Raw genomic sequence first — 12940 nt, forward strand, 5'->3', positions numbered from 1 at the left:
TTGTTTGGCTTACACTTCAACATTGCTATCATCACCAAAGTAAGTCAGAACAGGAAATCAAGCAGGGTAGGGACCTGGAGGCAGGAGCTGATGCAGAGGCCATGGAAGGGTGCTGCTTATTGGTTCACCTAGCCTGCTTTCTTATAGAACCAGGACCACCTCCCCAGGGGTGGCATCACCCACTATGGGCCGGCCCCTCCCCCATTGAACACTAATTGACTCTAGCTTGTCAAGTTGACCCTCAAAACCAGCCAGTATAAAATCCTAATATGAAATACTCAAATCAAATGATTTCTCAACATTGCAAAATCAGCACTTAGTATGATTTGTGGACCTGAGCCACCTTTGATGCCATCCTTACAGACCACTTTTTTACATTGTGGCTGTTTATTTGTTTATATGTTTGGACACTTCTTGTCATGTTTCATTGCTTGCCATATGTACAAAGCATGATGGATGGAGGGGGGAGATGGATGTTCACCAATAGCTCATGGCCATGAAGAAAAATAATGATCTACTCAACAACAACTACAACAACTCTAAGAGCAGAGTACTGGTGAGTTGGCTATAGAGTCTTCCCCTTTGTGCCAGACAGGAAGCCACAGGAATCAAGGGAACAGGTCTCTTTGTTGCTCAAATGCTTTCCCAATGCTGAGCAATGTCTGGTATGTAGGAGAAAGTTAATATGTGCTTGTAGGATGAGGATAGTGCTACCTATGTAAGGGTATTAGAGAGAGAAAATGTATAATCTTGCTTAGGAAAGTTATAAGATCAAAGCTAAAGGCAACTATAAAAAAAAGAGTACTTTCAACCTCAGCTGCCATGCAAATTTACATATGAGGACATTTAACAAAAAGGGGAAATGGTTTGCACAGAATCACACAGTGTTATAGGCAGAAAAATGCTCTGCCTCTTTCCCTCCATATACTGAAATCTTTTTTTTTTGTTTGTTTTTTGTTTTTTTGAGACAGGGTTTCTCTGTGTAGCTTTGCGCCTTTCCTGGAACTCACTTGGTAGCCCAGGCTGGCCTCGAACTCACAGATATCCACCTGGCTCTGCCTCCTGAGTGCTGGGATTAAAGGTGTGCGCCACCACCGCCCGGCCATATACTGAAATCTTAAACCCCAGTGCTTCAGAATGTAACTGTATTTGTCCATAGTGTTTTTTTTAATGTAAGGTAATAATGGTAAAATATAGCCAGGGTGGGCTCTTATTCAATTGAACTCCTGTCCATACAAGAGAGGAAATTAGTGTACAAATACATACAAAGGAAAAGGAGATCACATGAAGGTACATGGAGAACATAAGAATCTGCAAACTGGGGTTGGGGATTTAGCTCAGTGGTAGAGCGCTTGCTTAGCAAGCTCAAGGCCCTGGGTTCAGTCCTCAGCTCCTAAAAAAAAAAAAAAAAAAAAAAAAAAAAAAAAAAGAACCTGCAAACTCATGAGACCAGCCTCAGAAGAAACCAAGCCTGCTAAGACCTTGACCTTAGGCTCCAAACTTCAGATCTATATGACAATAACTCTCTGGCACTTTGGGAATCTACTACACAGAAAAAGTGTAAACTAGAAGCCAGGCTTGCTGGATCTCTATCCTTCCCCCTTTACAAAACAGCACCCAGCTGGTCCCATTCAGAGTTCTCCCAATCCCGTTCCTGAGGAGGAGCATGGCAATTTTAATAACTAGCCCATTTACAAAGCCTAGAGTGTACCAAACTGACCTGTAAGCACTTCACACACACTAGTTCATTTAATTCTCTCAACGGTACTGGAAGTAAATATCATTTGGTGTCCTATTTATAGATGAGAGAACTGAAGGACAAAGACATAGCAGCCTGTTCAAGATTGCAGAACTACTTAAGACAGAAGCTGTGATTCAAGCCCAGGCAGCTTCAGGAGCATGCACGCATTCATGCTTTCCTACTGAGGCATGTCTACAAAGGTAATTTCAAAAGTGAGAGACAATGACAGCACTTAGCATCACTAGGCTCGCTGTCATAGAGGAATTAGACACGGATATGCTTATCTTAACCTGAAGGAGCTTGTTGGAGGGATAAAACTCACGAGTGGAGTGGAATCAGCAGTCTGCTAAGAACTGGGGCGTCAAAATGTATTCAGTGCAGACTCCTCCAGCATTTTAGGACATCAAAACAGAAGCATGGAATAGAAGATTTCAAGCCTCCCTTAAGTTCAACAGCACCTTAATAACCTTGAAGATGAAAGAATCAAACCGCATTGGCCATAGCACTAACTAATAAAAGAAATGGGATTGAATCCTCTCTCTACCACTCCCTAGCCAAAGGATTTGGAATTTATAGAATCAGTCAGAACCATCTCATGGATTAGATATAATATACACTGAACACTGGCATAGTTGCCAGCACACACCAAGAGATCAATAAACCAATAAGCAGACATCCAGTTAGGTCATGATAAGGAAGGGACCACACCAACAGGTTCTCTCCTCTTTGGAACCCTCCCCGAGTTTCAGCCTACCCTGTCCAGATGAACTGCCTTTTCCTCCGGCTCTGAAGGAAGTCCCCTGCCCTTCCTTCTATTTGTCACTCAGTTTGTTCTGCATGGCATCATAAAAGTTGATGACACATTCGTACATCCACCCATCTACTCATTGTAATTATGGGAAGTATTTTCCAAGTCTCAGTGCCGCTCTGGGCACTGGGAGTTCCAAGACAAATACAATATGCTTCCCATCTTCACTGGGTGTAGGTTTTGTGGGTAACTATGGTATGCCCAATAAGTAGGGCCACTGACAATAATAACAATACACTTATAACTTCACTGTTTCAAAGTGTTATTTTTTTCATGAGTAATCCCAGCACTTTACTTCCAGACACTTATTTCATGGTCTGTAGGATGTGGAGTCACCATATTTTTAATTCTATTCTAAATTGCTTCTAAGGATCTAACCCAGCTGGGCTTAGCTGCAGACACATTAAGGAATTATTACAAAGTACTGCGTTGAGCGCTGGCCTAGGAAAGCCCCATTGTTTTCTGGATTCTGAGGAAGGAGAGCTCCCCACTGGCAGGATCCAAGAGTATCCTTGTTTCATAGCCCATCAATCTGTCTAAGACTTACTTACATGCCTCCTCCCCCATGCAGTCCACCAAAACGGGCAAGGTGAGGCTTGTCCAGTTTATCTCTATATTCCCTGTGGAACTCATATATTTTCTGCTTAAAAAAAAAACTTATTTTGTTGCATTTATTTTTATTTGTGTGTGGGTGGTGGTGGTGAGTGATCTTCTGTGTGTGTGTGTGTGTGTGTGTGTGTGTGTGTGTGTGTGTAGATTAGAGGACAACTTTAAGACTTTTCCCTTTCTGCCATGATCCTGGGGAACACACTCAGGTCCTGAGACTTGTCAAGCGCCTTTTCCCACTGAGCCATCTCAACTGCTCACATCTTCTGCTTTCTAAGAGGAAACAGGCTGTGATGGTAGAAGTGCCTTGCTCGAGAGCACAGGACTGAAGAGAGCAGCAGACATTTTAACAGCTAATATCTGAGAAGTTGTCCGTGACACAGAACGCTCTTCATCCACCAAACCTCTGCTGAGGGACCGTGCATACCTATTTCTCAGTTAAGCCTCCAAATGCTTAGATGAAGTTGCTCTTGACTCCATTTCACAGCTGGGGAGACTGAAGTGAGGTCGAGATTTCCACAAGGACATCTAGCTTTGGGGTAGCCCCCTCCAGGACGTTGGGATAACAGCCTGAACAGGTACCTGTAGAGCCTCCAGAATGGGAACCAGAGGTGGTGACATGGGTGGGGCTGAGAGAAATAGCATAGGGGGGCGGGGCGGAGGGCGGAGGGCGGGGCACGACCGGCAGTTCTTTAGAGGCGAGAAAGCCCCGCCTCCGCACGAGAGAAGGCGGGGATTGGCTCGGCGTGGCTGATTGGCAGCGCGGGGACGCGCGCAGCCACGGGGGCGGGGCGCGAGCCGGAAGTGAGCGAGAGGCGGCTGAGGCGTGCTGGCCGGCGAGCCGCGGCCGCCACTCTGCGCAGGAGCCGCTGCGGGGTTGGCGCCGGCCGTGATGGAGGGCCCGGGGCTGGGCTCGCAGGTGAGCGCGGCAGGGCGGGGCGGGGACGGCGGTGGGGACCCGAGCGGTGGCCAGGTGAGGCGGCTCGGCGAGGGTGGCGGGGCCTGGGCCTTGGCCACACTGAGAAAGATGCTGCTAGTCCTCCGCTGTGGCCGCGAAGCCAGGGCGGGCTCGCCTGCCGCTTCCACTCGGCTGCAGGGCGTCACGCACCGGCCCCTGGGTAGGCTGGGACCTGGAGGGTGTCAGGTGACACACCTCAGGTGGCCCAGCCAGCCCTAGACCTTGGCCTGGAGTCTGAGAGATTCTCTTGAGTCATTTTCAGCCCCAGCGCCTGGCCTGCCGCCGTCTCTCCCTCCACCCCGTGCTGTCTTAGCTCTTGTTCCCACCCCACATCCTTCCTACTCCTTGAAAGCGTTGAGGCTGTGGAGGCAGGAGGAAGGGAGCTCCTGGGTGCTGTCTGCAAAATCCCAGAGGACTCTACTTGAGGAGGGCGCCTGCTACCCAAAGCTAGGTTAGTCCCAGAGGCCACAGCGGAAGAGGACTAAGAATTGTCCCTTTTGATTGTGACCTCTAAAGACTAATAACTGGCATTCAGTAGATGCTCACTATTTCCGGGCTTGTTCAATCCTAGCAAATGTTTAACATGGACCACATATCTTTGTGTGCATCCTTTTATCCCAGCATACTTCCAGCAAAAGAAATTCCCACTTACAGGTGAGAAAACTGAAGCAGTCTCTTCGGTTTTCGAGTGAGCTAGAAGTAGATTTTCCAAGCAGTTTGTGGTAATCACATTGCTTGGACTTCTTCACTTTTTTTTTTTCCTTCTAATCCCAACAGTGTTCTTCACATCTCTCTTTTTTTCTTTTTCAACCAGTTTGATGTAGGTTTAAGTGGAAAATAACATGCTGAGGTGTTTTTATTGGGAGTTCTTGCATTTTAAAAGAAAAAAAAAAGATGTGCAAGGGGACTGGATTTTACAAAAGGGTGTAGACGCTACATGAAACTGTGTTTCATTATTTTTCTCAGACTCAAACGTTGGTAAGAGTAGCCATCATTTCTTAATTACTGTCACTCATTAATAAAAGCCTGTAAGGGCTTACAGTTTACTCCTCCATGCTGAAGGGAAAATTACCCTGCCCAAGTTCTGTGACATCAGAAGGGAGAGGATGATTTTAGAGGTTGAAGTTGGTGGGGCAAGACAGATTAATAAATTGCTATTGTTACTTTCTTCAGTTATATTGTGAAGAGCTTACACTTCGTAGAAATCCCCCGTTCTTGGTCCTCACTACTCACTTGTGAGCTAGGAAAGAGTAATTATTTCTAATTTTAAAAGTGAGAACTGAGACTCAAGAAAGTGGAGTCACAGCAGTAAGAGTAGCTCAGTGTCACTGCCAAGATTCCATTCATTCAGCTAGTAAATATGGTTTGAATGTTCTCTAGAAGTTAGGCTCTATTCTTCATGAACAAAATAGACAAAAACATCGCTTTTACTGAATTTGATACTTAGTGCTAATAGGTGTTTCCAGAATTTTTCTCTCCAATCTGGTTCTCAGTTACATTTAAGACCTCATCTTTTACAGTTTTGTTTGTTCAGTAAACTCCCAGCTACACTGGGCTCTGGGCGTTTATATGTATTTGCTCTGCCTAGAATGTTTTCTCCTAGGCATTGATGTGGCCTATTTCTCCATCTTTATAATGTCTTCAGACAAATCTCACCTCGGTGTAGTATTTTCTATCCTCTTATACTTAAAATAGCAAGCCTTTCCCATTATCGTCACTAGCAACAAAACTCCCTGACCTCCTTCTTGCTTTCATATTTCTCCCCAGCATTTAATATCATGCAATATACTCACTGATTGTGATGATGCTCTCTTTCCCCTCTTCCAGAAATAAGTGCTATGAGGGCAGTGATTTGTATCAGATATATTCATTGCTTTGTGTCAGGCATCAAAAATGAGAGTCTAACACTAGTGTTCAACCAATAGTGAATTTAGAAACTTAACACTGATACTTTTGTTAATATTGTGACAAATTTTAATGGTTTCTGTCATACCTCCCTAGCCCCATTTTATTTGTTAATCAGGATAATGACCCTCACCAGAGTTTTCCAGATCACAGTTTTCTCTTAAAGTCCATTGTAACTTTAAGAATACTTACTATTTCAAAAATCGTTTGATTGTGTAATTCCCCTATAGCTTAAAGATGCTGTAGTTATGTGTTGTGATATAACAACCCATTCAAAAACATTATGGTATGAAGAACAGTCATAACTCATGGATCTGTGTATCAGAAATTTGAATATACTGGTTCAGGTTGGTCTGCCTTCCTGTTCCATTGTGCCTCAGCTGGAAAGACTCATAAGCTAAGTGTGAATTGCTAGCTGGGATTGGTATTATCTAGGAGTGTCTCTACTCATAGATCTGGCAGTTGATGCTAACTCTTTAACAGACACCTCTGTGTCACGTGTCCTGGCCTTCTACACAGCATGGTAACTGGATTCTGAAAGAAGTGTGTCTTAAGAGACAGGAAGAGGAAGGTGCCAGTTTCTAAGGCTTAGACTTGAAACTGCACAGCATCATTTCTGTAATATTTTATTAGTGAAGCAGTTCACAGAGCCTAAAGTCAAGAGGAAATGACATAGACCTTCACCTCTTGATCTTGAAAATAAGAAAAATTGGGAGTCTATATTATAAAGATTGCCACAGGTGTACCTGTGTGCCTCTTACATAATGTTCCTATTTTGGCTTTTTTCTTCCCTGAGGAGAAGTATCCAGCTAACTATGTCTTTCTTGTTATTCCTTTTCTCTTTCTCCTCAACAACCCATGTATCTTATAAAAACAAACAAGAAACAAAATATGTTATCCTGGTACCTTGAGTCATTTGTGAACTGGAGTCCTAAATGGACAAAAGAAAATCAAATAAATTGGAATCATAGACCACTTAGAGCCAAAAACTCTAGTTTTCGTCCAGCTGAATAGATTATAATTACTGTGATATACAAGGAATACTAAAAGGTTCTTACTTTCATTTCATTTTACTGTAAGTACATGTTGTTTTTGGCTATGTATGACTCTGTGTCTGATTTTTTTTTTTTTAGCAGATAGAGCCAAATACACCTATGCAAATGAGCATTATGGTTATGGTTATGGGTAAAATGGGTTGAAAACACACCCCTCTCTCCAACTGAATAGCTATGAATTCTGGCAGACTATATAACATCTTCAAGACTCTAGAAAAGTAAATGGTAGAAATCAGATTGAAGACAATCAGAAATTATACTCTACCAACCCAGCAGATAATTTATCTTTTTCACTTCTTGTTTGCCCTGTTGTAGACTTGAGTCCTGAAAGAGGGCATCTGTGTAGACAGAGTGCCGTAAGCAATCCAGTTCACTCAAGAAGCAAGAAAAGAATCTTCTGGCAGCATGAGTGCTAGAACTTTCTTCAGTAGCCAGAAGAATTGTCATATCAAGAGTAACTCCTGCAACTGAACACAAAATAAAAATCCATCTGTGAAATAGCAAGTTGATAAACTGGACATCAAAATTTAAAACGTATCCCATCAATGATCCTTTTAAGGAAAGGAAAGCTACAGCCCAAGGGAAAATATTTGCAAGTCACATATCTCTAGTACTATATCTAGATTGTTTAGAGTCAAGAACTCTTAAAATTTAACAGTAAGAAAGCAAATAACACAAATGAAAAATGAAAACTAGACATGTTAGCACATATCTAACATGATATCCTAGTTCTTAGGAAGCTAAAGCAGGATCACCACAAGTTTAGAGGCTGAACTATATGTAGTGAGACCCTATAGCAAACAAGGGAAGTTGGCAAAGACTTGAACAGAAACTTCATTGAAGATATGCAGAAGACAGGTGAGCAAATGAAATAATGCTCAGCCTCATTCACCACCAGGGATATGCAGATTAAGACCTTTGTGGAGTATGCTATACATCTGTTGTGCTAACAGTTGACCGTGTAGATGGATTGGATAGTGTTCTTTTCAAGTCTCTCTAATTCCCAGGTTGTTGTTGTGGTTTTTTTTTCCTCTGTCCTGTGTTATTTTTGTGTTCACTCATACTACAGTTAGTGAAAGAAGTGTTGTAATTTTAGTTCTATCAGTTTTTACTTCATGAAGTAAAACACTTTTTACTTCATGAATTTAAACATTGGAATTCAATACACATTCAGTGTTGTTATATCTTCTTAATTAGTTAGCTCTATAATATGAACTCTCCTTTACTCCTCAAAATATTGTTGACACTTGCTTTGTCATATTTTCATGTAACCTGCATTTTTTATGCTTAATGTTTGTGTACCTCTGTGTATTTTTATGTTTAAATTGAGCTTTCCATAGACAGCCTTTTTCTAGCCTTGTAGAATTCACTCTGTACATACCTGTATAGAGTATATCCTTTTTACTTTTTAAATTTAGAATATATGCAAATAATATGTCTTTTTGTTTTTAGGAAACATTGAGAAACTTTATCTCAAATCTTAAGCTTTAGCAGCACACCCCCCACACACACACACACACATACTTCCCTGCTTAGCTTATTTCTTTCTTGAAATCTGCTCCTAATTTGAGCCATCCCAGCCTATTTCATCTATTATTTCTGGCTTCTGATTTATAAAGAAAGGCCCTGAAGCTGTAGCAGGCCTTTTAACATTACAACACAATGTTGTTACAAAGTTACTTAAAATAATCCCCAACAATCTCAGTGTATTAAGTGAGTTTACTATTTTGTTTTGGTCTGCGGTTCAGCACATGAGGCCAGTGGTAATTCTGAAATTTTGGAGTTCATGGTAAGGTTCACCCACCTTCCTTCCTTCCTTTATTTTTTATTAAAAAATATTTTTTGGTTGTGAGCCTAGCCTTTAACGGCTGAGCCATCTCTCCAGCCCAGATACAGAGATCCATAACCAAACACCAGACAGAGCTCCAGAAGTCCAGTCTAAGAGAGAGAAGAGGGATTCTATGAGCAAGTGCATCAGGATCATGATGGGGAAACCCCACAGAGATGACCAAACCAAACTAGTGGGAAGTCATGAAAGTTGGATCAATGACTGTGGAGCGTGCATGGGACTGGACTAGGCCCTCTGCATGGCGAGACAGTTGTGTAGGTTGATCTGCTTGGGGCCCCCCTGGCGGTAGGATCAGAATCCATTCCTGGTTCATGAGCACGCTTTTTGGAGCAGCCTTGAGGCAGGGGGAAGAGCTTGGACTTGCCTCTACTGGATGTGCCTCCCCATGGGAGGCCCTGGCCTTCTTGTGGGGGGAAGTGGAAGGGTAGGTTGGAAGGGGAAGTCTGAGGGGGGCGGGAGGAGGGAAGAGGGGGATCTTTGATTGATGTGTAAAATGAATGAAAAATTTTTCTTAAAAAAAAATACTTTTTTCGTATACTGTGTTCTCTGATCATGGTTTCCCTTTCCTCAGCTTCTCCCAGATTCTCTCCACCTGTCTACCCATCCAACTCCACACACTTTTATTCTCTCTCTCTCTTTACAAAACAAACTTTCGTTCTTAAACTCTGATTTCTTGGAGCTCATATTCATACTTTCCTATTGTTCATAGGTTAAAATAGTTTATTTCAGGTATTTTGTCCAGGTTTCTAGGCGTTCTTTAAAATAGCAGGATAGCCAGTGGTGAGAGCTAATCACGGTTATTGCATTGTGCACAGAAGTAGAAGGCCCTACTTTATAAGTAGCTAAGAAAAGAATTTGTATTCAGATGCATAAGTGTTGCCATCTAAGAAGACAAGATAGAAATTCCATAAAGCAGCAGCAGTCAGTCTGATGACACCAAGAGTTTATGAGGATGAGAGCCATTTAATTGATATAGTCATTTTTAAGATGGGCTTAGCATACCTTTAATGCTATACTTCTGGCTACGTATTGTTAAGAATTGTTTGTGCGTGGATGCCTGCATGTATGTCTGTGTGAGGGATCTGTCAGATCCCTTGGAACTGGAATTACTAGGCCTGAGCCCAGGCCTGGCTAATGGGACTCCTTCCCTGAACTCTAGTCACTTCTGTACTAGCTATCTGTTGCTATGCGACAAATGACCACACATATAACGGCTTAGAGTCTTTATTAGCTCAGTGTTTCTGCTTGTCAGAGATCTAGATACAGTTTAGCAGGGCCTCACAGGATGGTGTCATGGTGAAGCTGTGTTCCCTTATGGAACTTAGAGTTCTTTCTCAAGCTCATGTGGTTAGTAATGCAAGTCAGCTCTTTGTGGAAGCTTGATAATCATTTTCAGTTTCTTGATGTCTGTCCCCAGGGACACTTTCACTTCTAGAAGCTACTCTCAGTCCTTGCCACTTGGATTTCTTGCGGCCCTTTTTTTTTTTCTTAGTAGCCTGCTTTTGCAAAACCAATAAGAGCCTCTACTAAGACAATCTTATTAACATTGTCATAGAAGACATTATCCCACCACCTTTGCCATGTTCCTTGCCACTGGATTTTTTCATTTTCAGAGGGAAAGGAAAATACAAGAGCTTGATTCATTAGGAAGTGGGAGAATATTTTTTAGGGTGTGCCCCACAACTCTGAGAACAAGATCCTGGTAATGTTTCTACAGTGTCAGTGGCAATGATCCTATACTAGAACTACCAACGCACATTTGTGCCTTTTCAGATAACCTGTAATATGATAGCATTTATAATTTGTTTTTTTCTAATATTAAGCATCAAAGATAAAATCTTCTCTAAGATACTCCTGTAAGAGATTAAAGCATAGGTATTGTTGATAGTATCAAATGCTTCACTATATAATTGAATTATGACATTGATTCTTTTACATGCTTTGTCAATTGCTCTTACTCTTCAGTGCAGGAATCACAGCCATGGCTCCCACCTTCCGGGATTTGGTCGACACGGCATCTGTGCACACGAAAACAAAGAACTTGCGAAGGCAAAAGAAATTCTTCCTCTTATAGAGGACTCCAGTAACTGTGACATTGTCAAAGCTACACAGTGAGTCTACTAGATGTCCTGTTTTATCTGTAGAGCCTGTTCAGTTCCAATAGTGTATGTGCAGTTGATGGTACTTATGGGCACTTCCTTACTATATCCTAACAGCTCACTACCAACACCAAACATGTTTGCCATTTCAGCATCCAAGTACTTAGTGCAGTATATAGGCTGTTTATGTATCAGGCACTTCCATTGGATTGTGAGCAGCTTTTTAGCAAAATTAAATCTCCTTTATCTTTACAGCACCAGACCGTTTGCATAGTTTCTGTATTTTACTAGGTACCTGATAAAATTGTTCATTGAATGAATGAATGATTTGGAGCAAGACTAAAACCAGACTCTGAATTTGAATTTAAAGCATGCTGTAACCTAATACTGGAGTAGGATGGGAAATACCAGCTCATGTTTGTAGATATTAACCATTAATTATTATGTTTTTCCTACATTTTTGTGTGCTGACACCAGAGGACAGATAGAAGTATATTCTCTGACCACTTGAAGCAAATAATAGATCTGTTCCTTGTGCTGAAAATAGAAATACATTTAAAATATTTCTGCTTACAGTGATAATATGTGAACATCTATATCGTCAGTTATTGCCAATGTTTTCATCTTTGTGGAGCCTGTTCATTTCAGTAGCCATCTCACCTCTTGCATTTGAACACATTTTGAAATATATTGTCTATCAGGCAGAATTAAGTAGTAATTTTTATTTTAGTAATTGAATATAAACATAATGTTCATTTAATATAAGTCACACTCATCTAATCACCATTAAAAAACTAGTATTACCAGACTATCTTGGTATGATTTCTGTTAACTCTGTGGTTGGCCTGACTAGTGTTTATGTTCATTATTCATATATTAATCATTACCTGAGTATCCTAATTACCAATGTTTATAAAGTTTAAAGGCCCCAGGTCCACTACACTGGGTGAATATAATTTGGTAGTTTGTGTTGCTATGAAGACAAGAGTGTTCTTAAGTTTTAGTCAGAATGGGGACATTGGACTATCTCTGATACCTGGACAGCTCTCCTGAGGCAAATACTAGATATCACCTGCATTCACAGGGAAGCTCGGTGAGAACTCATCTCTGATGTTCCATTAGGTCTTGGACCTTCTCAAATGATTGTGGAGGTATCTATAGTTAGTTATTTGGGAAGGAGTAATGAGCAGAGAGACAGACATTCTAAACTACCAAGAATGTGTTCTCTTAATGTTTCTCAAATAAAAGTGTTGTTTTCTAGTAAAAATAACCAAGGTGACCTTTAAAAGATGGAGTGTACAACTATGGTGCTGTGCCATTATCAGAAGCTTCCACATGTGGTTTTCACTTAGCATTGTCATACATGTGCCTCCGCTCTTTAAATGCTACAAAGGCATGTACACATTTTATCAAGCAGAAACATTTTCATTTAACAGTGTGGAAAAGTGAGATCGTTCGCCAGTTGATTTGATTTGTGACCTCTGAGAGCCAGTTGACATTTTCAGCTTCTTCTAGATAGAAATGAGTTTCAGAGTAAGTGCTAAGAATACATGTTGTGGTTAGTTTCTGTTGAAATGTTGTGTGGGTGGTAGTGGCGCATGCCTTTAATCCCAGCACTTGGAGACAGAGGTAGGCAGATCTCTAAGTTCGAGTCCAGCCTGGTCTGTAGAGCAAGTTCCAGGACAGCCAGAGCTACACAGAGAAACCCTGTCTTGAGAAACCAAAATAGAGAAAAGAGAGAGAGAAGAAAAATGTTGCTAAGGAATGTGAAAGTATTAGAAGAAATAACCTCAATAGATTCAATATCTCCTAGATTCACCTTTTCCATTCCCATTGTCTGCCTCACACTTTAGGTTCTTATCACCTGTATTCTCTGTCATCCCCCTGTGTTGTTCTCTGAACTCTGTTCTTATGCTGGT

At 41.5% G+C, this 12940-nt stretch overlaps 1 protein-coding gene across 2 annotated transcripts in view; it reads left to right on the plus strand.

The window, feature by feature from the left end:
- The first annotated feature begins 3949 nt into the window (after positions 1-3949).
- The window catches only part of Zdhhc13 (zinc finger DHHC-type palmitoyltransferase 13), a 46702-nt gene continuing 37711 nt past the window's right edge, over positions 3950-12940 (plus strand). For both annotated transcript variants that reach the window (XM_059274240.1, XM_059274251.1), the window contains exons 1-2: positions 3950-4074; positions 10888-11033. In XM_059274240.1, the coding sequence (XP_059130223.1) occupies positions 4048-4074; positions 10888-11033 (173 nt within the window). In that variant the 5' untranslated portion in view covers positions 3950-4047. The remainder of the gene's footprint in view (positions 4075-10887; positions 11034-12940) is intronic.

This window comes from Peromyscus eremicus, chromosome 1, assembly GCF_949786415.1.
Source record: "Peromyscus eremicus chromosome 1, PerEre_H2_v1, whole genome shotgun sequence".
NCBI classification, from domain to species: Eukaryota; Metazoa; Chordata; class Mammalia; order Rodentia; family Cricetidae; genus Peromyscus; species Peromyscus eremicus.